Raw genomic sequence first — 27,934 nt, 5'->3', positions numbered from 1 at the left:
TTGGAGTTTCTGTCTGATCCTGCTGGTTCACTCCCAAACTCTCCACCCAGAAGTGCATCAGGTCTTTGGGCTCTGCTGCTGGTGTCAGGTGCTGCCTTGAAGTTCCCATCTTTCTGGTTCTGAGGTTTCTTTAGGTGTGCGTATGGATCTCTGGAGGTTCTGTGTGGTTTCAGTTCCTCTGGTTCTGGTTCTGTGTGTTGTCCAGCTGGAGGCTTTGGAGCTGTATGCTGACTTGGTCCTCTGGGTTCTGCTGGTTCTGATTCTGCTTGTGAAGAAATAACATTACCTAAATCACTCACTGTTGCAACATTATCTGGCTGGAGTGGAGGGTCTCAGGTCTATATGTTATAAATGATAAATGCCCCTCTGTGGGGATTGGTACCTGGTTGTGTTGTAGCTGACAGCTGTACTGGGCCAGAGTGGAGTACAAGAACTGGTACTGCTCTGTTGTTTGAATCATACCACCCCTGCACAGGGAGATTATGGGTTAGATATGCTACAGGTATGGAATAATTACGAAAAAGCCAAACCACAGAGAGACACAGGATGAAAGTGACAGATTCTGTTTTCACCTACCTGTCGAGCCGGAGCTGACACACTGTCTCCAGGATGTCAACCTGGGCCGTTTCTCTGAGCTGCTGACAGCCGATACTGCTGGCTATGAAACAACCCGTTCTGCCTATACCTGCACTGAGGAGAGGAGAGGAGAGGAGAGGAAAAGTGGTACAGGTACTGTAAAGGTAAAGGTACTTTATTTGTCACATATACAGCTAGTACAGTGAAATTCTTAATCTGCATCTAACCCAACCCTGAGGAGCAGTGGGCAGCCACGGTGCAGCGCCCGGGGACCAACTCCAGATTATGAGCCAGTGCCAGAGATGGGGACTCGAGTTTGCGACTCGAACTCGAGTCGCTTAAAGGGATAGTTCAACATTTTTGAAAATTGGCCCATCGCCATGATCCCCCTAGTAATAGCAGTAGGTTCGTTACCTTTAATTGTTGGTCCAAGCTGCTTTTAGATCGGGGGAGAAGAATACCGAGCGGCGCAGCTACACTACGGAGGCTAATGGAATTTCTTGGTTTTGCTCATCAAACTCAGCAAATACACAACCAAAAAACTCAAAAACGCTGTGGTGGACAAGTTGTGACCTGCACATTTACCACGCTATGAGATAATAGCGGAAAGTTAAGAGAAGTGAAGCAAATACTCGGAACTACTTTCTTCAGTGAACCACTGGTCGGAGGGACACAGTGTGCGCACCTCAGCCAGTGCCGTAGTATACGGACGTATCTGCAGTAAACAGGCGCTTTTGAAATCACTCCGCCGAGCAGCCGTCTAGAGTGTAAAGTCCGACTTTGCCTCTAAAACAACTCCATCTCGCAACTTTCCGCTATTATCTCATAGCGTGGTGAATGTGCAGGTCACAACTTGTCCACCACAGCGTTTTTGAGTTTTTTGGTTGTGTATTTGCTGAGTTTGATGAGCAAAACCAAGAAATTCCATTAGCCTCCATAGTGCAGCTGCGCCGCTCGGTATTCTTCTCCCCCGATCTAAAAGCAGCTTGGACCAACAATTAAAGGTAACGAACCTACTGCTATTACTAGGGGGATCATGGCGATGGGCCAATTTTCAAAAATGTTGAACTATCCCTTTAAGTCGCACCCACAGAGACTTCAGACTTGACTTGGACTCGTGCCCTAAAGACTTCAGACTCGACTCGGACTCGTGTTTTGAGACTCGTGAACAATCTTTATTTTTTTTGGCTCGTGTCTCCCTCCTGACAGGACGACAGACAACCTTTTTTTTTGCCGTTAACACACCACTTGCGGAGCAGCGCCACATGGCCGGTAACGTTATTCAGATGGAGGTTAGATCTTCATATTGAACTCCTACAGAGTGCAGCCAAACACCAGTGTCTAAAGAGAGAGGAGCAGCAGAGCTCCTCTGACAGCTCAGTCAGCTGCGGGTGAGTGACAGGTGACTGTGAACTGGCTCTTTTTTTTTTTTAATAGCGGCACCGTCCGTAGCCTACATGCACAACGCCCTTTTGTTGTGAAACTTTCCTTCACGGGGACTAGCTGCTGAATAACGGGCACATATCAGGCTACTGTAGGCCAAATCCTCCTGTTTATTTATGTTTTTGCTGCGAAATATGACTGAAGGCTCGTATGGAAGTCTGGACGTGTCGACACACCCCCATGAGTTGACGGAGCTAATTAAAAAAATAATAACAACGATGCGGATCCAGAAAGGTTTTGCTGCACATAAAGATGTGAGCTATACCACCCAGATCTAATGACCTGTAATTAACAGCCTAAATCATTTTCCATGTTGTTCATCTGGGTTTTCTGAATTCAACAAAGCAAAAAAAGAGAGAAAAGGCCAGTGCAGAGGGGCAGAGCAGCCTTGATTATTTCTTGACTCAGAATACAGTTTCCTTTAAAGGAAAGCTTTCATTGTGTGTTTTCTTCATATTGCATTGCAATATCCTGTTTAAAGTGATCATATAATAAACAACTAATCAATACTGTATAGATAAAGGAGTGATAATAACCTACAGTAAATGCTTTGAATTTCTTAGATATAGCTGTGCAGTATCCTTAGTAGAGCGGATAGCAGCAGATGATAAAGGGTCATTACAACCAGAAGAGACAGGAGACTTTTATTTTTTAGAGACTTGAGACTTGACTTGGACTCGTGACCAAAGACTTGAGACTTGATGAAGTCTCACCCCTCAAAGACTTGAGACTTGATGAAGTCTCACCCCTCAAAGACTTGAGACTTGACTTGGACTTGTGACCAAAGACTTGAGACTTGACTTGGACTTGCAAAAAAAGACTTGTGAACATCTCTGGCCAGTGCCTTTGGTCAGGGGCGCTGACTGGAGGATTAGCTATAGCTGGCATGTTTTTAGTGGTGGGGGAAACCGGAGTACCCAGAGGAAACGCACGCAGACACGGGGAGAACATGAAAACTCCACACAGAAAGGACCTGGGCGGCCGGGGATTCGAACCCAGGACCTTCTTGCTGTGAGGCCTCCTCATTAAATAAACTGTGTTGGTCTGGAAACTGAAGCTAATGTGGAAGTTCCTTGAACCTGCATTCTACTGAATGACCATCAGGGGGCAACTCCTGTTGTCCAGTTGTATGGAAGTCTATGAGAAACTGATCCTCATTCTCTCAAAATGTATGACCTGACCAAATGTTTTCCTGCTGTTTTTATGGTCTTAATCACTAGTTTGAAGTCTTCTGTAATACAACGTGGTGTTCATTTTTCAAATTATGGTCTTATTTAATAGAAAAAGAAAATAAAGCAAATTGATCTTTGGGCTGTGGTTAGCCCTACCACTTGACTGACACACTGACAGTGTTTACTGTTCTTGGTATTATTAAAGTTTTGATTTGGAACCGTCATCTTAGAGCTTTTTTAGAGGCTACAGTTTGAGAAGTTTGAGTTTCCCCATTGGTCCTGCCAGGACTGGGCCAGGTTTGGACCTGGTCTAGTCTGCATTAGGAGACAGACTGTGGGTCTGTCAGATCCTCACCACAGCTCTCCTCTCAGACTCTTACATGGGTCCTCTCCGCCGTGGTTGGCTGCTCACCTACGACCATCAGCTTTCTGGCACAGGAAGTAGCTTTGAACACATCACTGCTGGTTTTACTGTTCACTGACTCAGATCATGTAATCTGCTGCTGTTTTCTAGACACATTAAATGCGTTAAAATGAACATTCAGTGTGTCAGCCAGAAGAGCGATAACTAATGAGTGCTTTCTAATGCTTGTGTTTTACCATAAACTGTCCACACATTACATTACTACTCCTTTGACTCACTGTGCTGTAGATTATCGATTGTGGCCAGTGTTAGGGGAAGAGTTTAAAAGAGCAGAGTCAGAGTATTGGGGGAAAAAAATGTAACATTATGGGAATAGAGATACAATTTAGTCATGGATGAGTAGTTTTAAAGCAGAAGTAAGTGGTCCGGTCGTTTTCGCTAATGCTGCGTTCCAGGCAGGCTTTTGAAATCATAAATTACAGCTTCAAGTCACAACTTACGACTTTGTAGCGTTCCAGGCAACCCACTCGTGTTTTTCCGACCTGTTTTACCGGTGAAAGTCACTATAACGGCCACTCGTAACTTCCGACCGGTGAACTCGTACCAGATCGAACTGGTACCACTTCACGGTCGGAAAAATACGAGTTTCCTTGAACGCACCATAACAGTCCTCGTCCCTACGTCGCCACATTCACGACGTTCCTTGGCTGCACACACAGCCCTGCATGCCGTTCTCTCTCCTCATTGGATAAAAACTGTAGGATACGATAAATGTTTTCTCTTCGGCTCAGAGCAGAGCAGAGGGACTGAGAGACCCGTGTTTCAGTCCAAACACTCTATGTAAGTGATTGCTGTCGGAAGATACAACTATTTAAGACTTATATTATCACAAATATATCACTTACTTCTGCTTTAAGTTGAGTGTAGTGGTTCCTGTGGTGACAATAACCTACAACTCAGTAAGAAAAAAGGTTCTTATTCTGAGAAACAAGCCATAACTTTTTAAAACAGAGGAGCTGATGAACCCTGTGATAAAGAACCAACCTGCAGTGGACAATGACTGGTCCAGGACCGGCGGCGGGGTCTGTGATTGGCTGAGAGCTCTTCTGTAGGAGGAGATTGCTGTACATCTCCACCTCCTCCACCATCCTCAGCAAAGGAGCGGTGCATTGTGGGATGTGGTGGTCAGGCCATGAAGTGAACCAGTAGTGTCTGACTGACCGACGCTCCGAGCACAGCTACACACACACACACACACACAAACAGTCGAATGGCAAAATGTCAGACCCTATAATAAAGTATGTGGTCACTTACGCATGTGACTCTAGCACTGGTTCTCAAACTTTTTTACATCAAGGACCCCTAAACTGACACAAATTAGACCACGGATCACCCCATTGGACAAAAATTTGAAACAAATACCAGAAATACACAAATATTTCTTCTGAATAACATTACTTTTTTTTGTCAATTCATGTTCAAATTACTGCCAATGGCATGCATTTTTCGAAAGATTTCAAGAAATCTCTGGAAATTTTTTTTAATATTTATGGAGAAAAAAATCGGTAACATTTTGAGAAAAAGTTGGGGACCTCCGTGAAACCTCTCAAGGACCCCTGGGGGTCCACAGACCCCACTTTGAGAACCACTGCTCTATAGGATGAGAGGCAAAAACCATTAAGATTAGGCGTCACTGTTGATATAAAAGACTGTCACTGACATGTTTATTGGGTGATATCTCAGTTAAGATAGACATTCTTCATTCATTACTGTTAAAGGGACATTGTGTAACATTTTCAGTTGTTTACTGGCCAAAATTGATGTCTGCATTGATATGTCATCATAGGTTTATTATGGCCTCCGCCAATAATCGGACTTGTAGGTGAAGAATTTCAGATTTGTTTGTACATTGGGTGGGTAAGTCAACTGGGGAGCTCCATGGCGGTCTGGAATCTTGAAACTACATCTGCCAGCAAGGCAGTGATTACCAAGGATTGATGGTATAAGGGTTGCATACCCACTACCTCCATCAGTTGTTTTCTTTCTATCCATCTGGTCAAAGGCATTTTTTCCAGCTGCAACTTCTGGCCAAGGTAAAACCATATACCTCTCTCCTAGTGGTTGCCTATAAGCTGTGTAACAGTTTACCGCTGCATGTCCTGTCGTCAGAGACTCTGGAGACTTTTAAATTCCCTTAAAACTCATTTTTTTCTCCCAGGTTTTCGGACCTGTGTAAGACGAAAGTTGTTTTGTGTGTTGAATGTAATGTATCTCTCTCTGTTATTGCTGAAATTGTCTCTTTGAAATTGTATTGTTATTTATTTTATGTAAAGCACCTTGGTCAACCTAGGTTGTAAATAAGGTGCTCTATAAATAAACGTGACCTTGACCTTGACCCTGACCCTGACCATCTTTTCCCTGACTCTGCATTCTTAGCCATGATTTGTAGTGAAGGCCAGTTACACTCCTCCGGTGGAACTGTATGTTTACGTGGTTTCGTAGTTTCGGTAAACGCCTACCCAACGGTTTTTAGCCCTGCTTTACTACGACTATGAAAAGTACAGAAACCACGAAAACATACAGTTCCACCGGAGGAGTAAAACCAGGTTTCACTACATGTGTCAGATGACATGGTTTCACCAATGTTGTCAAAGCTTTTTGATACACAGCGGCTACCATAGTTGCAATACGCGTTTGAAGAAGTTTGGCGATTTGAATGCAATACACGAGTACAACATTAGATGGGAGTAATTCCTACGCAATATCCCTTTAACTCATAACAAGCTCACCCCTTTGACAGATGTGCACTTTTTTTGTTGGTCCTTCGTCTTTTCATACAGGTTTTGTCTGATTTCAAACACTCTCTGAACACAATTTGAGAGTAAATGATTCCTCATATCTGTCTTGTAGGCCGGGGTGTTTCTGTAGCTCCACAGTGATTCATTTATAGTCTGTTGTGACACATTTTACCTTCAAAGCTAATATTATTTTGACTAATGGAAAAACATGAGATGCCACTATGAAATCAAAATGGATGTTTATCTCAATCAGCACAGGATGTGGTTTGAATAGCAGATAAATTTGCTGCGGCTGAAAAAAATATTTTTTTCAGTAGAACACAAACTGTTGTTTCTCAATCAGATAATTCAGTCACAGATACTTGACATTATAGAGGAATATGTGAGTTTTAAAAACAGGTCAAATTACTTCAATCTAGTCTATGGACACAACAATACTGAAGCGTCAATGTTTTATCATCCAGATAACCAATTCTGTTGTAGTAGTTACAGGAGATGTGAGGTCCAGCAGGTGGAGCTGTTCCACTGGGAGCTGCAGCTTTTTCAATTTCACCTGTCCAGGTGAGATGAGGGTTAATACATACTGTCATTCCGACATCCCACTATTCCAACATCCCCCCCTCTCCGACATACCACCATTTAAACATACCGCTATTCCGACATGTCATCGTCCCACCATACCAACAAGGCTTTCAATATAAGGAAATGTGCGTTACTCAACAGGTGACTCCCTCCTACTTATCTGGACTCTCTCTATCTATCTGGCCTGTCTAGCCTCTACCTGGTCTTTTTACTAAACTTAACCAACTCCTTTCTTCATTACCTAAGCAAAATCTTTTGGGGAAGGAATACGCTATTAAAGGAATTGTCGGAAAGGCAGGATTAAAAAAAGAAAAAAAAACATAATTCCAACCATAGGAGTCAAGAATTGTTGGAATGACGGGACATTTGATAGAAAATTAAGTGTTGCCATTTAGACAATTAGAGGCCTATGTCGGACTGGTGCGGGATGTCGGAATGGCAGTTGCCATTAATAATACCAATAATACCACCATTGGTGTTGTATTTTATATTGTTGGAAGGCCGGATTTGTCACCTTTACAATGAGGTACAACTTGTAAGAATCATGCATTGGTGGAATGAGCAACACAGCTAAACATGTACCCCCCAAAAATTTACCTAACTCCCCAAGCAGAATTTGTCATCATTGAATCTCAATGCAGTGAGATTTTGGAATGAGCTTCTGAGTCAGTGGCGTTCCCATATTTTGCTGTTACAAACGTTTCTGGTTTGGAGACTCGGATCTGAAAGCCCGTTATCTCTGCTGTTTTCACGGTGCAGCGGAGCGGCCAGTCACACAGCAGTGTCACGGAGCTGCTCCGCTGCGGCCAGAGACCCACACCGCTGCACCGCTGCACCGCTGCTCTCCACGCTGCCACACCCCCCAGATTTGCCTACAAATATATTTATTTAGCCGTAGAAATGATTTGGGAGACATGCCACACTGCAGAGTACCGGTAAAATGAGCCAATTGCCACTTGACACAAAAGTGCGTTTTTCTCTGAAACTAGAGCGGGAGCTCCGTTTTTGGAGAAACCCAGCTCTCTTCTTCTACTTCGTACTCACGAACGAAACGGCGGAAAAACTCGCCATTTTTTCGAGGAGCACGTTGGAAAGTCACTCTTCAACCACGTGAAGACCGTTTGTTTCTAGGTGATGTACAGAGTTCGGTTCGACGTGAGAAAAAGGTAAACAAATAGCCAAAAACATGTGGTCCTGAGCGGATGTGCTGAGGAATTAGTGTGGTCGCGAAAGAGTTAATGAAGGGTTGCTCATTCCACAGATGCACGATTCTTACAAGTCGTACCTCGTTGTAAAGGGGACTAATCAGGCTTTCCAATGTAATACAATACAACATTATTTGGTATTATTAAAGGGGAGAAATGATTGACTGAAAAAACGTTTCTAAACTTTTTTAAGGAGTAGTGTAGTTCTGCTGGACCATGCTGTGGTACAGCGGTTGGCACCACTGACTCAGACCCCTCCGTTCAAACACATGTAGGTGAGATTCATTGTCTAAACTGATTCTTTATCTCTGGGATTTATATTTGGGAGTTTTGGAAAAATCTGAGTTGGAACTTGAAGAGAGAAACATCACAGAGTTAAATCATGATTTTATGGTTTGCTGTACCTGGATCTCCATGTCAGTGACAGTGAACCCGTCTTTCTCTCGACTGTTCCTCACTTTGAGGAGGAATCTCCCGAATCGACCCGTCTCTCCTTCCTCCTCGTCCTCTGTCCTCTGCCTCATCTCGTCCTCCTCGTCCTCCTCCTTCACCCTCATCGCCCCCTCCGCCGGCTGAGGCCAGTACACTTCACATTTCTGGAACAGACCAACAGGCTGATGATGCTTTTGTTGTTTTCACGTGCTACAGCCTCATTTGAGTATTTCCAGGATACGATTAAAGGCAGAGGGGGTGGGAGGGGGGGTATACATCTCCTCACCTCGTTGTTCTCCTTGAGTCTAGTAACCATGACAATGACGCTGCTCCTCTCCTGCCACACCATGTCCCAGAAGTCCCCCACAGTGTGAACCATCGGCCCCTGGGTGGCAATGTAGGCCCTCGGAGCCCCTCTGTAACCCTGCGGGGGACAGATGATGAGCTCTGTCACCTCAGCCGTATATCAGCGCTCACACAGGTCAATGTGCTGCACAGCAGAAGACTCATTATAGAGATATTGAAGGTAAACACAGGGAGGCAAAGAGGAGACAAAGAATCACTATGAAGCCTTTACAATATTTATATCACATGCGGTAGGTCAGTGGGTTCACACTAAACCACTGACCTACAGGGGGCAGCAACACGCCAGGAGGAGCAGTGATGTACCAGTGATGAGGGAGGACAGCTGTTTAACCTGAACAAGAAATCTGTTCTGCTAATGATTTAAATTCAAAAGGGCTCAGTGAACACAGAAATGCATTTTACTTTAAAGGGATAGTTCACCCAAAATTCAAATTGCACTCATTATCTACTCACCCTCATGTGGACTAAGAGCTGTGAGAATTTTCAGAGTCCCCCGTGCCTTCTTTGAGTTACGGGGGGGTCCGCGCAGCAGTATTTGTACATATAAAGGTTGTGAATGGATACCACTTTTCTTCGTTCAAAAAGACACACCAAAAAACATCCAAATACCTCCATACTGCTCGTCTGTAATGTCCCTCTTGTATTGAAGCCCCGACATGAGAAATTGTTCAGAAAAAAATTAAATAAGTCTATATTTTCACTGCTCTTCCTGTGTCAGTGCAAATCTCGCGTGATTTGCACTGACCGGCGGAACAATTTCTCATGTCGGGGCTTCAATACAAGAGGGACATTACAGACGAGCAGTATGGAGATATTTGGATGTTTTTTGGTGTGTCTTTTTGGATGAAGAAAGTTGGTATCCATTGACAATCATTATGGACAAATACTGCTGCGCAGACGGCCCTGTAACTCAGAGAAGGCACGGAGGACTCTGAAAATTCTCACAGTTCTTAGTTGACATGAGGGTGAGTAGATAATGAGTGAAATTTGAATTTTGGGTGAACTATCTCTTCAAGAACCATTGACACCAATTTCTCTGTTTGAATATAAATTGTGTGTTTTTTCAAAGGAAGTAGGAAGGAATCATTTTTTGTACCCTGAATTATATTTACGTTTGAAACTAAAGCGTCTAAAGGTTGATATGAAAACATACATTTTAAAACTGTAAAGATCTGTCCAGCTGCCAAACTCCAGATGAGGGAGCAGAGCTCATCAACATGTTGATACACACACACCTGAGTCACCTGTGATTCTTCACGTGTACACACAGCAGGCTGCAGCTTTGCCAGCTGATTATGAACTCTTTGCCCTCGGTTTTGCCTCTCAGGCACAATAAACTCTGCCCCCACTGTTTTGTGAGGCGCTAATTTGGAACAGCAGATAACATTCAGGTTGAGGAGCACCGCTGCCTGCATGATGCACACATACCATTCATCACAACAAAGAAGTGTTTTAACGGCTGTACCGGCAAATAAAGTTGTAAAATATTCATGCTGAACACACTGTACCTGCCGAGTGACAAAGTATTCTGTTTGTTTCTCTGCGACAGCTGCTACTGGCAGGTTTTTACATTTATACACAAGCTATGTTATCTTAGTTCAATAATAAATAGCGTGAATGGCTGAGGATGTGCTTTATTTCTAGATATTTAATCAACACTAGAATCCTTTTCTAACAAACCAAGGAAACTAGACACATATAGGATCTCAATGCAACACATCACTCAATTCATCCTGACTTATTTCCTATAAATATAGGATGATAATTTTGCTCTCTCAACCTCCATTGTAGGGATTTATGGAAACAGGGATTTGAGAGAACAACATTAGAGTTAACTGTGTGAGCCTCCTACAGATTTCTTAAACCATAACTGTCAAACATAAAGAGAAACCATCTGTCTGAGATCAGTGTGGTAGAATACAAAAGACTTACTCACCTAATTAAATATTAACAACTAACACACACTCACTTTATGACACTGGTGTTAATTCTAAATCAAGTTCTTTTCATTTTTCAGAGAAAATCCAGAGGCTGATGTTCGTGGCAAACTGACGTCTTCCCTCTGACAGAAAGTCATGTTCACATTCTTACTTTTTTTTTTCAATGAATACAGAGGTATTTACCGCCACAATGGAGCTTGTGTTTTCATCCATTCTGCCAGTTACTTTGCTTTTCATCATTACACACATATATTTACTCTACACTGTGTTCATGCATTTTCATGAATATTGCACCCAGATGGAGGGATGCTCCATACTGAGTTTTTTTTGTTGTTGACTCAATTCTTTTATTTATTGTGGTTAAAGAAGAAGAATTCGTAATTGCTATCAATAACAATAAGGCTGCATTGCTAACTGATGACTGACACACTGTGACAGCGTGGGACTGCATTGCATTTGCCGGCTTAGCATAAATGTCGTGTCTATTTTCTGTAAACGTGGAAAATAACTTTTTTGTCTGACTGACTGAATAAAGAAAGTCAGAACTTTGTCACGTCCCCTCCACTTTTGAAACTACCCTCCATCTCTGACCTGGTAAGGCAGGAAGTGAATGATTAAGACTGTTCTGTTCATCAATAACAACCTCTGCCTGCATGTCGAGCTTCTCTGCAGCGATTCAATGCCATACAAATGCATTTACATGTATTTTTTCATACTTATAAATAAAGATATATTTTATAAACCATATTTTTATTGTATTTGATGAACTGTATATGTTGTTTTGCAGCAGGTACCTGACTCAAAACACTGTGCTGGCAGATTAACAACACACACACACACACACAGCTGAGGCTGCAAAGTGAGAGGGATGCGTGGGCCGCGGGGGGCGGGAGGGGGGGAGATAGGGACGTGTCACTTCCTCCCTCACTTCCTGTGGTTTTCCTGGTTGTCAGACTCCCACGCTGACAAACGGATGGCTCATGTCTGAGTTTCTGTTTGTTTAGCTGTCCAACACACGCACGCACACACACACACACACACATGCACGCACGCACACACTTGAAAAGACGCCCACGCTGGGTGACAGCGGTGTCACACTCTATCAGCTTGTTTTCTTTTTAATAAAACACTGAAGGAAACCAATTTTCTTCACTGTCACTAAACTCATTTAATCAGCGTTGGAATAAATTAATAAAATAATAAAGCGACACTCAAAAGCTCAAAGTGAAGAGGAGATGTTGGGACCTTGTTTGCTGGAGGTTTTTATGCATCTGCACCAACGAGAGGTGGAAGGATATTGTTTATAGGTTGTATGTCCGTTCCTCAGTTTGTGTGTCTCATTCTCATAGACACAGTATCAATGTGAATTTGGCACATATTCACTTGGACTTGAGGATGAACGGATGCGTGGTGGTTAAAAGTAAAGGTCACAATGACCTGACAAAACACAGTTCTGGTCTTGTGAATGCAAAATCTACATAAGGCCTCAAGGGAATTCCTTCAAATTTGGCAGAAACATTCACTTGTACTCAAAGACAAAGTGATTCGTTTTCAGAAATCAGATGTAAAGATGAAAATACGTTTTATTTCTGGATAAACAGGGTTGTGAGCTGAGACTGAGCGGCGGAGGCAGACAACCAAACTGATGGACTTCACCACATAGAAGGTTCATATGCATCTTTTTATCTTTAAAGCTGTTGCTGCCAAATTTCCTGTTTACCATGTAACATGCTATCTCAAAACCTTATCAGTAAACAAACAGACCAGATCATCTTTACCAAATGGATAACGTGTAAGTGCCCAAACCATTGGCAAGTATAATTAGGCAACTTGATGGTTATGAATATTTTTCTATTCTTGCTATAGTGCGAAAGATGTGGTGTACTATTCCCTCATTGATTTAGTATTTATTTTGTTGAGTTTTTTTTTCTTCTTTTTGTTTTTATGTTGTTTTATTTTTGGTGTATTTCTTTCTGGCTACTCGATTGTATTTCTACTTGAATGCTGATGTGTATGTGTGATTTTGTATATTTTTATGTGGACCTCAGGAAGACTAGCCTGGAAGACTGCCATGGCTTCAGCTAATGGGGATCCAAACAAAATGTGTGAATTGTTTTCTACAAAAAGCCCCATTGCAGAACTTCCATTTAAAATAAGTCTAAATACCAGACTGGTCAATGAGAAGGAAGCACTCCTACAAGCTCAACCAGGCATGGGCAAACGTTGGGCTTTAAACAATGGTACAAAATTGTCCAAATTATAGCAAAAATGTTGATGCCCCGGCAAAAAAGGGTGAGCAACAACGCTGCTCCCCTGAAACTTTTTTATGGCTTTTACATATTAGTTCACACAAACACTCTTTATCCATCTGATACTGCCCCGGCTTGGATGTCAACTTTTACTCATTGCCCCTGAGCCAAAAGGTTTGCCCACCCCTGAGTTTAACCCTGCAGAGACCACCAGCAACATTCAGCTCTCTGTGCAGGCTTCCAATATGGCCGCCACACAGAAGGGCTTGTATTGTTCCACCATACTGAAACAACACAAGGAGCAAGATAATTTGCCTCAGCTAGAGTATAATATAACATTAGACTCTAACCCTGATGTAGTTGGCGTTGATGTAGCGGTCCGGTCCCGCCTCCTCTTCTGGGCTCCTCAGGATCACTCGACTCTCAGGGTCTAAACAGTAAAGAAAAAAGAGTGAAAATGGTGTTGACAGACAGACAGACAGACAGACAGACAGACAGACAGACAGACAGACAGACAGACAGACGAGTCACTGACTGGGTAGGATGGTTTTGTATCTGTCTTTCATCGTGTGTCCTGGGATGTCGAGGTCTGCAGCATTCACAAAGTTTGGAGGGATTTTCTGTAAAGGAGACAGGGACGGGCTGGATGTTAAAGGGATAGTTCAACATTTTGGCAAATTGGCCCATTGCCATAATCGCTATAGTCATAGCAGTAGGTTCGTTACCTTTAATTGTCGGTGCAAGCTATTTTTAGAACGACGGAGCGGAGCAGCGAGCTGCTCAGGGCTATGCTATGGAGGCTAAGGGAATTTCTTGGTTTCCCTCATCAAACTCATCAAATACACAACCCAACAACTCCAAAAGGCTGATAATAACGGAACGTTACCAGACAGAGTTGTTTTAGAGGTAAATTCATGCAAAACAGCTGATGCGTGTTGCGTTCAGGGACAGTTTTTCAGCAAGCAGACTCTGTATTTACCCTGTATTTACCTCGAAAACGGCTCCGTTTCGTAACCTTCCATTATTATCTCATAGCGTGGTGATTGTGCAGGTCACAACTTGTCCACGAAAGCGTTTTGGAGTTTTGGGATTTTGTATGTAATGAGTTTGATGAGGGAAACCAAGAAATTCCTTTAGCCTCCATAGCGTAGCCCTGAGCAACCTGCTGCTCCGCTCCGCCATTCTAAAAAATAGCTTACACCGACAAATAAAGGTAATGAACCTACTGCTATGACTATAGCGATTATGGCAATGGGCCAATTTGCCAAAATGTTGAACTATCCCTTCAAAGCAAGCACACCTTTTTTTCGAGGGGGGGGGGGGGGGGGGGGGGGGGGGTATGCAGATTGTCTTTACCTGGTACTCTACATTCAGTGTGTTGGTGTCCATGGCAGCCTGCTGCAGCAGTGTGTGAGTGAGCGGTCGTGTGGAGGTGTGAAGCAGCTGGAGCCACACCTCCTTGGGGGTGGTGACAGAGCAGACAGGCTCCACCCCCAGGCTGTTCATGTCCAATAGAAGTGACAGATTGGAGCCACGCCTGTAAAAAAAAAAAAAAAAAAAAAAGTAACAACAAGTTAACATAATGACAAACTTTTGAAAGGTGAAGGTTTTTAGAGAGTGCAGACATTTTTCAAAGATGTGTTACTTGTGACACATTAAAAAACATGGGAACTAGTTGTTTGAACAGTGACAACATTTTAAGGAACTACAGTCACAAATGAAAGCAGGGACACATTTGTAGATCTAGGATATTCTTGGAAAATAAGTGTATTTGACAATGGAAAATCTTTAAGAGATGCTCGGGGACAGTCCACATTTTAAGAAGTCGCAGAAATGTGTGTGTGTGTGTTTAACATCCACCTCTCCTGTAGGCGAACTGAGGCTTTGCGAGGAGGCGTGGTCATCGGTGGGGGTGTGGTTGGGTCCTCAGCGGGAGGGGAGGCTGGACGCACTGCCGACGTACTCATAGTGTGTTTGTCTGAAGCTGGTCTTAGGTGTTCATCACAACATTGTGCTGCAGAGAGAGAGAGAGAGAGAGAGCATATTAAAGCGATAGTTCACCCAAGATTGAAATGTCACTCATTATCTACTCACCCTCATATCGACTAAGGGCTGGGAGAAGTTTCAGAGTCCTCTGTGGCTTCTCTGAGTTACAGGGGGTCTCGGCGTAGCAGTGCATGTCCATATAACGGTTGCAAATGGATACCAACTGTCTTCGTAACAAAAAGACACACCAAAAAACATCCAAATACCTCCATGCTGCTCGTATGAAATGTCCGTCTTGTATTGAAGCCCCGAAATGCAAAATTGTCCCGAAAAAAATTAAATAAGTCTATATTTCAAGCTTGTTTTGTAGCGGAAGCTTCTTAAAGCTCCTCTTCCCGGTTTGTCATATCTGGACGAACTGGGAAGAGAACAGACCCTGGTTCGTCCAAATATGACGAACCGGGAAGAGGAGCTTCGAGAAGCTTCCGCTATAAACAAGCTTGAAAAATAGACTTATTTAATTTTTTTTGGGACAATTCCGGTTTTTTGGTGTGTCTTTTTGTTACGAAGACAGTTGGTATCCATTTGCAACCGTTATATGGACATGCACTGCTACGCCGAGACCCGCTGTAACTCAGAGAAGCCACGGAGGACTCTGAAACTTCTCCCAGCCCTTAGTCCACATGAGGGTGAGTAGATAATGAGTGCAATTTCAATTTTGGGTGAACTATCCCTTTAAGTTCTGACCCAATAGATCAGCAGGAGCACCGCTGTGCCCACACTAACACACAGGGGGCGCTGCTTCTCATCAAGAAACAACATGTGTGCTTCATATGCTGAAGAAACTCTGCACTTCAACAGTAATCCAGTGCTCAGCAAGGTGTGCAGTGTTTCCACAAAGGTAAAGTAACGAAGTAAAGTCTTTATTCATGAGTGGAATGTGGATTTGACCACAAAATCTAGGTTCTATAGCCACATCTCAATCTCAGTGGAGATTGTGTAAGGATCTGGTGAAGGTGTATTCACCTCCGATTTCCAAGGGGGCGTGGCCAACAGACATAGATAGATAGATAGTCTTTATGACGGACTCAGGTCCATTATAAATAAAAAGAGACAATACAAAAACACATACAATACAAGATAAAAAACATCATCATAGTTTTAAAACACGTACAGACACCTGTTCCAGTGTCTCCAAAGACCTGACAGGTATTTCATATCACTGTGTGTAACTAGTGCCGCTATGATGCTATTGCTTGCCTGGTTAAGTCGACACTTGAACCTATACATGTAGTTTCTTAAAGCAGAAGTAAGCAGAAGTAAGCGGAATGTTTGTGTTAATATAAGTCTTAAATAGTTATATCTTCCGACAGCAATCACTTATATAGAGTGTTTGGTCTGAAACACGGGTCTGTCAGTCACTCTGCTCTGCTGTAAGCCGAGGAGAAAACTTTCCTTGTATCCTACAACCTTTATCCAATGAGGAGAGAGAACGGCATAAAGGGGCAGTCCTCTCTGTGTGTGCAGCCAAGGGATGCGCGTGAATGTGGTGACGTAGGAACGAGGGCGGGGACTGCTAACTCCATCGGCTGACAGGAAGTTAGCCAAAACCACCGGATCGCTTACTTCTGCTTTAAAAGAGCATGAAAGGTGGATACATTATAAGATACAAACAAATGACTCGCGCTTGTCCATCTTGGGCGCCTAAGTAATATTTGAAATGCATCATTGTAAGCTACCAACAGTTTTCTCATTTTTGCAGCACTGTACCTGCACCACAAGTGTGCCGTGTACAGTGTAGTACAATATGATCTGAACAAGGCTATCTTTACATCCTCTGTACACTTATTACATTTCCTTGCAAGCATATTGGTCGATAGAGTTTACAACACTGACGTTGAACGTCATCATCATCACAATAATTCACAAATCACATAATTTCAATCCACTGATGGATTTATACATCTTCTGCCCATCTAACTGTAACATCATCAGCTACACCAGGGGTTCTCAACTAGTCTCACTCTGGGCTCCACATTTTCCCATGGTCATTAAGTCGCGACCCACTTTTATAGAATCCAAACCAAGAATTTTTTTTTAAAGCCTTTAAAAACTCATTTTGCTCTTTATTGAGCAAACTGCATTTCAGGGCACATTGATGAAACTGAGGAGGACCATGACAACTGCATGTACGGAAGTGAATAAAATAATATCAAACTGCACAAAATGGAGACAAACAAAACGATATATTTGACTTCTAATGCATCTGCATTCAGAGCATATTCACAAAAGTGAATAAATATCAAATTGCACAAAATAAAGACCCACAAAACAAGGTATTTTCACTGCATTCAGGCCACATTAATAAGAAACTGATATCTTTGCATTTAGAGCAAATGGAGCAAATAATAAAAAACTGAGGAGGACCATTACAACTGCATGTGTTCACGTGTCTCTTGTGCCTTTCAAAATAAGTTATTTTTCAAAATAAAATACATGTCCAACATCAGATGTGCATTAAATATTATTTACTTTTTTGACCAGCTGTCCGCGACCCATCCAGAACGGGTCCGCGGCCCACTTTTGGGTCCCGACCCACCAGTTGAGAACCACTGAGCTACACCACCATGGTCAGATTGATCAAATACATAAGATTGTACAAAATAAACACACTCACATACAACAAACGGCAGAAATGTAAAGTCATCAGCTGCACATGACCAACAAGTAATACATTTCTGAATTAAAGTAACCAATCACTGCATCCTGCACAATAGCACAAAGCCAATATAAAATAAAGGATGTAGATAACAACATGTGAAAACATCATGTCAAGTAACATGAAAAAATATCCAAACATACGATTAAAAGGCTGCATGTTACATGAAAGTCATCACTCACAGTTCTGAGTGTCACCAACTCTTCAACTCCTTCGAACCTTTCAGCCTCTTTTAGATCCTCCTGTTTTTAGTTGTATGGCACATTTCCTGTCTGGTGGAGCCTCAGTGTTTCCAGCAAGAAAACAAAAATACCGATCACACCGCTCTGTCCTTTCTGAGGTTGCACTCGTCGCATTAATTTCAACTAAGGAGCCGACATACAAAATGAGAAGTTATGCTTTGACACTCCACGTGTTACTTCTGCCAGCTCTTGCAATCGATTCGGTCGGCTTTTTTCTGGTTTTGTCACCGGCCTCAATGGAGGAAGTTTGTGAATTACTGATGTGACACCGGGACGCAGCTGCTGTCTGTCAGACTCCACAGATCTGTCAGCAGTCACTTCACCAACAAGAACGCATGTTATCCCATAAACTCGACCTGCCTGAATCCTGATGAAGAGATTAAAATAATGACTGAGCCATGTGTGTGCGCGTGCGTGCGTGCGTGTGTGTCAGTGTGTTTCCACATCGGCTTGGATCCGAAACGTTTCAGTGTGTGTCCATTGGAAGAGAGTTTCCTCATTTCAGGAAGTCAGCACACCCACAATGACTCAAAGCACAACACACACAACACACACAGACAGCACACTCAAACATAAAGTCCACTCTGATGGCTTACACTGTTTTTATTCTCGTACAACTCAATTCACATAAAAGAGGCACACTGTTTTATCTGTATGAGCCCGGGCCTGAGGTGACTGTTGTTACTGAATATGTCAAATGATTAGAGATATGAAACCTTGGTGTGTCAGCTCTTGTCTGCTCTTGTTTTATTGGGAAACACCACCACATCCTGAGTCTGGCTCTAATTCAGGCCACATTCAAGGCTCCAAAATAATCTACCAAGAAATCTTTTGGGGTTCTTTTTGGGAGTGCTTTAAAAAGGTTTTCCGAGGTCGTCCATCATTACCAGTTTGGGTTGTGGTTTTCATTTTGGATACTGTCCGTCTTGCAGATGGTTGTGTTGGTATCTTCAGATCTGTAACCCACTGGGTCGGTTTGCAGTAGAATTTGAACTGGTAGAGATCAGAGATAGACTCAGGACCTTCACACTGTGGGATAAACGGCATATTGCTCCATTTGTGGTTGAGGTAATGCACAAGGTACGTTTCCATCAGCTGTTTAGATGCGCATCGAGGTGTATCGCTGTAATTCAAATTAAAATCCCCTGATTCGCACAAACTGAAATACGCTTGCTATGGCCGGGTTTTGGTTGATTCGAATGGGATGGAAACAGCTGTATGCAAATTAAGTGTGACGTAGCGCACTTTCACCCCATCTGCTCCCGTGTTTGCAGTTCACTCACAAGACAACATCAGGGTTTCCGCTAATGTCACAGAACAATTAATTAATGAATTGTGGCGCACCGCCACGGCAAAACGGGGGGGTGCAGAGTCCGTAGATGGAAACACACACGATTCAAATTTCTTTTAATGCGCATTTCCCAGTAATTCGAATCACTTTGGATGGAAACATGGCTACAGTAAGGAAGTTTAGGTATCGTGGGGTTCTCTTTTAATAAATGTTACACTTCTGTGTGTACAGAATAACAACCTCATGGACAGGCATCAACTTCCATTAAGGTGTAACCAGTGGTGGACAGTAACGGAGTAAATTTACTTGAGTACTGTACTTAAGTACATATCCAGAGGATCTGTACTTTACTTGAGTATTAGATTTCTTTGGTACTTATTACTCTTACTTGAATACATTTCCAAGACAAATATTTTTACTTTTACACGTTAAAGCAGAAGTAAGCAGAATGTTTGTGTTAATATAAGTCTTAAATAGTTCTATCTTCCGACAGCAATCACTTATATAGAGTGTTTGGTCTGAAACACGGGTCTGTCAGTCACTCTGCTCTGCTGTAAGCCGAGGAGAAAACTTCTTGTATACTTCCTTGTATCCTACAACCTTTATCCAATGAGGAGAGAGAACGGCATAAAGGGACAGGAAATTAGCCAAAACGACCGGATTGCTTACTTCTGCTTTAATTTTTAGGAAGGCTGAAAAGTACTGGTTACTTTCAGGTCTGCTCTTTTTCTTTCTAAAATCCTATTGAACACAAGCTGTGTTTGTCAAAGAAGGAAACCCTAACCCCTAAAAGCAGCACATCAGTGCAGCTGCTTTCAAAGAGTTCATTCTCACAAACAAGAGTTAAAAGCTCCTTACATTCATTTAGAAAAAATTATAGTAATTCATTGATGTGAAAAATAAGAAATGTACTCTTACTCTTACTCTTACTCTTACTTTTACTTAAAGTACATTTAAAATCATGTACTTTTGGATACTTAAGTAGCTACCTTTAAAAGCAAATACTTTTTTACTCTTACTGGAGTAACATGTCGACTGAGCTACTTTTACTTGTAACGGAGTCAATTTTGACCAGTAGTATTTGTACTCTTACTCAAGTACTGGGGTCGAGTACTCTGTCCATCTCTGGGTGTAACACATGAATAAAGGAAAACAAATGACACCTCGTTTGTTACTAGATAACGCAGCATGCAACTGTTGATTTTCAGTGTGTCAGTTTAAAGGTAGGGTTGGAGATCTCTTTCTGGAGCATTTTTTTTTATTGAATTGCTTGAAATCCTCTTCACACCCCAGTTGCAACCAAGTAATGTAATGCTTCTTTACAAACATGAAAAAAGTCAGTCACCTGTGGAACGGACAATCAAGTCAGTTGTCAATCAAACTGCCATCTGTCCCTCCCTCCCTCCTCTGCATGTACCACTCTTCGTGCACTAATCACATGCGTGCTTCAGTCTTCAACGAGTTACGCCACAGAAAAGACAACGCCAGTAATCCAATGTACCACACTCCAGTTTGGTAGGTGGCAACGTAGCCTATCTCTAAACTGGATGCTGGCTAGTTTATAATGATGTCAGCTGTTTTCTTACCCGTGAATAAGCCATGACAAAAAATCTACGAAAGTAACAAAGTGATTTTCTCCGAGCCCATACAAGTCTGATATGTCTACCTTTGTCAGCATACAGCATGCATGACCTAACACAACTGCGAAAATCTTGTCTTGAGGATACTTGAGTCACATTCAAGAACCAGTTTTCAATGACGGAAAGTAAATTTACTCGAGTTGTCATTTGTTTTCCAATCAATCAGCTGTGTTTACCACTTCAGGTGTGTTACGATGGATAGACAGATAAATTAGTCCTCTAACACATCCTACAGTTTGACATGTCAGAGTTTTTCAGTAGCAAGTCAGGTTTAAGAGTCAGGAGGAGTCATTGTCGGGACGACAGTGCTTGAATATCAACTCTTGATTTGCTTGAAGTAAACTTTTTTTTTCCACAGACAGCGTCAGATGGCGACTCAAACATGCACCGAGAAGTTGGTTTACTTCAAGCAAGTAAAGAGTTGATATTCCTGTGTTTATGACACAAACAGGAGCTTCCCACTGCACCTGAACACACCGAGCGTCAACTTGGGTCTCGCACGAGACTCCGGGAGACTTTGAATTAGATCTAGTTTTACAAACATGTCGGCTTGCTTGAAGTAAATAAACTTCTCGGTGCATGTTTGAGTAGCCATCTGACTCTGTCTGTGGAAAAAAAATGTGGCTTTGAGGGCTGTAAACAGCCTAAGCAGCGGAACTTACATCCGCTCCCATTCATCGCTGCCGTGGCGATGCGGGGACAGACACAACTACCGCAAAACAGGAGCAATTAAACTGAAAATCTTCAGACTCCTTGAATTTGCCCGGAATTGTCCTTTAAACTATATTGTGAAATCTTCTCTCACCATCTACTGGACAAATTAGATTTTAAGTGCCAATAAAACTCTAAAACTTGATCAATTGTCAGTATGCTTTACAAAGACTGTCCAGTATGAAAATGGGTTCATGAAATCACACCTAGTGGTCGTAGTAATTATGACAGGAGCAAAGGAAAAGGTTTCATGACGTATAAATCGCGACCAATCCACGTCAGGAGGAGGTTGTGGTGGATGGATTAAGACAACAGCAAAGAGCAGCTGTTTGATCTGATGTGAAACTAACTAACTAACTTTTGTGATTAAAAGCCATAGCTGTTAGGGAGATCAGGTTTTATATTAGAAGCCATTTATGATGATTCACCAAGGCTAACATGTTTTTACAACTTTACCCATGACAACAAAGACTGTCTAATGTTGAGAAAATTATTATTTTAACTCAACTCATCGTCATTTACTAAACCTAACCAAACATGACCGCTCTTGTAACAATGGTGACAAAATAAATGTGGTTCAGTTCTGCTACTGCTAGACTTTCTTTTATATTGAGGCTGTAATGACTACTGCAGCCTGTAGGGGAGCTGTACAGCTTTGTTTGTATTTACAATCAGTAAATAGAAACATTAAAAGGGACAACGAGGAGTTTCTCCGTCGGCAGAACGAAAAATTCCGCGACAATAAAACGTTAATGTGGATGAATCTACGCTACCCACACTTGTTAATGGCTCCATTTTCAATAAATATATCGTTTTGTCTCTATCTTTATTTTGTTATTATTAGTGGTGGTGGAAATGCTGGTCGAGCCGACCAGCGTTTCCTTACTTTCGGTTTCGTGGCGAGTCATGAGAATAACGCCGCTGAATCGCCATTTATGGTGGGAACTACGACGGTATGTGATCGTCTTCGAACCTCTGACTTTAATTCTTGATGAATGAAAACATGAGTCTGTCTTGCACCGGTCAAAGAATTTCACGGTGCGCGGAGGCTCATAAATGTAGTGTGAAAACACTTCGCTTTTCCAAAACTCCTCGTTGTCCCTTTAATCATTTTTAATAGCCAGTAGGGATGTCACGATTACAGATTTTCTTGGTACGATTATTGTCATTTCACAACACTATGAATGTGTAAAATCAAATATAGTCAAAATATAATTACATTACTAATCTCTTAATATAGGACCAGCTATTAATCCCCCGGGATTGAAATATTAATATTTGAAATAAGAATATACTGTATATATAATATTTGAGTCATTAATTGTCATCTATACCAAAAGTTTAAGTTTATTTTAATACAAATAAAAATGACACGCTATCAATTTAGTGTTAGTTTAGATAAATGGACCAGTATCTGTCGTTTACCTTTACTTTGCTGCACATCTGCAGATACGGTTCCAACATAATCTTTTTTGGAAAGTGACGGTATTTAGGAATCTTTACGATCAATTAATTGTGGCGTTTAATACCGCGATTAATTGTGAAAACAAGTAATCGTGACATCCCTAATAGCCAGTGTATTGTTTTTGCTGATTGCACTGGATTAACGGTGAGATTTAGAGAATGAAGTAATGACACCTGTCAATAACTGTTAGTAGCAAATATATTGATCAGGCTTACCAGGTAATTCAGGCCGGTAACATGTGAATCCTCCTGTGATACTAGAGCTGCTGCTGACTTTCTCCAGCTCACCTACAACAACATATACCTCACAGCTCACGCATCTGACTAGTTCTAACTAACCAACTAACTAACTAACTAACTGACTGAACAGTGAAGAGAGGGGAGCTCTCCGTTTCTTCCTTATACCCTCTTCAAACGAAATCAATGACTTTCTGACAGACCAGGGGCAAGAAGAAACAAGTGAACAGGGAGAGAAAGGGAGTGAGATAGAAAGTGATAGTGAAGGAGAAAACAGCAGTGCATGTGGTGAGGGAGAGAGAAGAGGCAGCAGGAACAGACATGTCCTGTTTTTCTGGCCGTTATTACACCAATTCAAAGTGTTCAGGTAGCGAAAGAGAGAGAGAGAGAGAGAGGAGAGAGAGAGAGAGAGAGAGAGACCCGAGGGGAGAGAGAGAAAGAAAGTGAGTCAGAGAACAAATGAAGAAGAGAGAGAGAGAGATATTGAAAGAGAGAAAGACATGCTCCAGGCGTTGATTATTAACACACCAAGAACTGCTCATGAATCATTCATATCAAATCATGCAACATGGACCGTGAACACCAGCAGCACAAAAACACGCATAACACTCATTCATACAGCACAACTAAATAACACACACTAATATAAAACCTGCTCTCCCTGACAGCTATGGCTATTTACCACAGAGGAAGTATGAAAAAAAAAAAATCAACCTTTTTTTATGAGCAAACAGTGACTCAACCTCACACCTCCACATTGTTTTTCACTCTTCAGTCGACAATGGAAAATTATACCCTTTTGAACTTTGAACCATAAACTTATGACTTTGTTTACAGGCCTTATGGTACTGACGCCAGCCATATGCTAAGCTCACTAAACGGCAGATGACCAATCATAGCTCAGCAACAGCAGCTAAGCACGTAGCGGTGCAGACGTCACAAACCCCGACCGGTCCCCTTTTCAACCTTTCCGAAAAACAAAACAGTGTGTTATTGTCTTTTGTTCATGCAAGATAAAGCTGCTAATGTTAACATCTGCAAGGCCAAGGGTTATCAGATAATACGCTCCATGCATCATTAAAGCAGAAGTAAGCGATATTTTTGTGTTAATATAAGTCTTAAGTAGTTATATCTTCCGACAGCAATCACTTACATTGAGTGTTTGGACCGAAACACGGGTCTGTCAGTCACTCTGCTCTGCTCTGAGCCGAGGAGAAAACTTTTCTTGTATCCTACAATTTTTATCCAATGAGGAGAGAGAACGGCATGAAGGGCTGTGTGTGCAGCCAAGGGATGCGCGTGAATGTGGTGACGTAGGGACGAGGACCAATAGATCCATGACGAGGGCGGGGACTGCTAACTCCATCGGCTGACAAGAAGTTATGGTGCGTTCAGGGCAGCCCGTAACTCGTGTTTTTCCGACCTGTGAAGTCGTACCAGTTCAATCTGGTACGACCCAAGGGTCGGAAGTTACGAGTGGCCGTTATAGTGACTTTCACAGGTAAAACAGGTCGGAAAAACATGAGTGGGTTGCCTGGAACGCTACAAAGTCGTAAGTTGTGACTTGAAGCTGTAACTTACGGTTTCAAAAGCCTGCCTGGAACGCAGCATTAGCCAAAACGACCGGATCGCTTACTTCTGCTTTAAGTGATGGCGAATCATTTCCTCCTCATAATATCCTGTTATCCTCGGATATGAAGCTTTATATGAAGATAATGACAACAAAATATTTGCAAGTCTAGCTATGTCTGCTTCCATATGATTCAGGGAAGTCACATCTATCTGTCAGTCTCTGTGGGTTTTTATAGAGATAAATACAAGATCAAGTCTCCACCAACTACATCAATCAATAAATGCGTATTATGGACCTCAAGTTTCATATGACTGGCCACTTTTGAGCAAATGCACTTGGGGCCCAGCTGTCATAAGCTCATATTGAAATGTTAATTACTTTTTTTTTAATGAAATATTTGTTTTATTAAAAGTAAAATATATTTCTCCCCACAACCATGTGATTTGATTACCTTCTCAGAAATCCTAATTTGCAATAAGCGAGCAGCAAGTGAAGCAGTGATATCCAATACCAAGTCAGTCCCCGTGGACTCTCGTGTTAAAAAGTTCAGCTTCACAGCAAGTTTGTTTACAGCCTGGAACAACTACAACATCACCCATTAAATTGGAATAGAATATTTGTTTTTACGATTGTGACAATGTGATTTATTCTTGATAGTATATCTTCTCAAAACGTTACTGATCAATCTCTTCCAAACGTATCACTGTGAAGATTAAACCACAATAAACCTTTATAATAGGAATAAAATGAGAAATGTGTCTGAAAACAAAATGATTCCAACTTTATGGGCAACAGTGTAAAACGTTTTGCTTTCTACAACTAATTTACTCCTTCATGCTAAGTGTATCAGGGGTGAATATTCATATAGCTCACTTGCTTACATTCCTATTTCTTAAAGCGTAATGTTCTGTACAATTAGGGGTGTGCCACTTGGAGTGACAGGTGGGTGAGCGCATGCGGGCTCGCCAACACACACGCCTCATTGCTCATTTCTGTATTAACTGAGAGTTTAGGTGCTGGCAAGATGGAAAAAAGAATACAGTCTATGGTGGTAAGTTGCAAGAGCATGAAAGAAGCTTTTTTTTTTTTCATCAAATGTAACATGAAGTCTGCAACATGATGCTCAGCAAGTTCAAACAAAGAAGCACCAGGAGAATGAGGATCGAAGACAACAAGTAGTTAATGGCTAACTTTTAAGGGTTTTACTACAGTGTGCTTCTTGTTCATCTATATGCACTGTTAATGGAACAGCCAGATTCTAAATGGCTATTTGCATAAATTATATTATCCTTGAGTGTGGATAGATATTATATAGTGGAGAGGAACTTGACCTTCTGCAGGTGTTCGACTACCACCCTATAGAACACTTTACTTTATTTTAATTTTTTTTAATAAATGCACTTAAACAGAGTACTTGTGTTTGTGACAGACCAAAGATGGCCCTTTAAGTTTGGCTTCTTCCATTAAGTCAAGAAGTGAAATTGTATCTAAATTCAGCAGACGTAAGTACGACATGAAAAAGTACTGCCTTCAATTTTACTTATAGCACTAGTACAGCTTTAGTTATAATGGTTGATGGAAAATAAATTAATTCAACTGAGTAAATAATGCAATTTGAGACATGTTTCTGTCTCAGCAACTCACTTTTGCAAGATCTCATGTGGCCGACATCGCCTTCCAACTGCAAGTTTAGTGGGACTTGAATTTGAAAACATTGTGTATGACATTTTTTTTTACTGCTGCTTGAAATGCATCATCATCCTTTAAAGAATGTCTTTGCTGATTCATAGTTATAGGCTACTGTTCTATCAGGCTTCGAACTTAAAGTTGCGTAAAAAAAATACCACAACATAAAGATACATCATTCCAGGGTTAAATATTCAAATATTTAAGTGGAAGCATCAGCAGCAAAATTTACTCCAACTATCAGAAGTGATTGGTGAGGCAAAATGCCTGACACATTTATAATAACAATACAATGACATTTAAAAATTTCAAGGTAATTAAATAATAAATTAAAGATATAATATACATAAATATAAATACATTAAATAATGCGATAATATATCTTGCATGTAAAACTTAAACTTACATAACTTGAGTAAAGTGACTTTAACTGACACATAAGAAGACTTCTCTTCACTTCAGATGTACTGTTTTTGCAAGCTTTATTATAAGCCATCATCTACCTCTGTCAAGAATACATGTTCTCAATCTTTAGTTGTTATTTTTATAAAATAGTATAACTTTAAGAAAGAGGTGATCTTTTTTTGTTAAGATTTACTGTTAATCAGATTAAATAATTACATTTTGAAAAAGACTACATCTCACTATTTGTTTGTATTCATCCACCCACCCATCCTTCCATCCATCCATCCATTCAAAGTTAGCTTTCAGGTCACCAAGTTTTCATCTCTCCTCTTCCTCACCATTGTGCGTTTGTCTCACTCCCCCAATCCTTGCTCTCGTCTTTTCCTCCCTCTTTTTTGTCTTTCTCCTCTTTTCTTCTTTTTGGTCCTCGTCTCTTCTTCCTCTTCTCTCATCTGTTGCTGTTGCTTTCTGTCGTTGTCTTTACTTCTACCTTCTCCGCCACTTCCTTTTCTGCACCCACCCACTCTCTCATTATCTCACACACACACACTCTCTCTCTGTCTCTCTTTCGCACACACATACACTTTCTATTCCCCTCATCCAAGGTTATGGGTCCCCTTTAGACTACACGCCACAGGCTTCAACATTGTGTATTTGTGTATTTCATCTTGTGCATCTACTCTGTGTGTGTGTGTGTGTGTGTGTGTGTGTGCATGTGTGTGTAAAGCCATCAGCAGTGTTTCACAGTGGGGCTGTATAAACTGATTTTCCACGTCTTTTTCTCTCCAGCTGTCAGATGAACAGCAGCAGGATACAGTCCTGCCGGGACACATTCAAGAAGGCTAACCTTCTA

The 27,934-nt window shown here is 41.7% G+C and overlaps 1 protein-coding gene across 1 annotated transcript; it reads right to left on the bottom strand.

Annotated features, from left to right (window-relative positions):
• On the bottom strand, positions 1-27,489 carry LOC310988531 (tyrosine-protein phosphatase non-receptor type 7-like). Its single transcript, XM_083975171.1, has 11 exons — positions 27,420-27,489; positions 14,988-15,141; positions 14,484-14,664; positions 13,663-13,747; positions 13,478-13,557; positions 8,859-8,996; positions 8,545-8,736; positions 4,600-4,793; positions 577-690; positions 383-467; positions 1-262 (listed from the first exon to the last, which is right to left on the bottom strand). Exons 2-11 carry the CDS (start codon positions 15,092-15,094, stop codon positions 170-172), a joined length of 1,269 nt encoding a protein of 422 aa, XP_083831297.1. The 5' UTR covers positions 15,095-15,141; positions 27,420-27,489; the 3' UTR covers positions 1-169.
• Between the last annotated feature and the right edge of the window lie 445 nt (positions 27,490-27,934).

This window comes from Trachurus trachurus (assembly GCF_905171665.1).
Source record: "Trachurus trachurus genome assembly, chromosome: 7".
Taxonomy (NCBI): Eukaryota; Metazoa; Chordata; class Actinopteri; order Carangiformes; family Carangidae; genus Trachurus; species Trachurus trachurus.
Note: the sequence above shows the minus strand (reverse complement) of the source record. Positions and strands in the feature narration are given on the sequence as shown.

What these genes read in the sequence shown, in the direction of transcription:
- LOC310988531 (XM_083975171.1), bottom strand. Translation starts at nt 15,094, where the DNA reads ATGAGTACGTCGGCAGTGCGTCCAGCCTCCCCTCCCGCTGAGGACCCA. An exon ending in ATACAAAACCATCCTACCCA is followed by an intron (nt 13,558 to 13,662) that starts GTCAGTGACTCG and finishes TTTACTGTTTAG; the next exon opens with ACCCTGAGAGTCGAGTGATC. An exon ending in CCAGTCATTGTCCACTGCAG is followed by an intron (nt 691 to 4,599) that starts GTTGGTTCTTTA and finishes TCCTCTCCTCAG; the next exon opens with TGCAGGTATAGGCAGAACGG.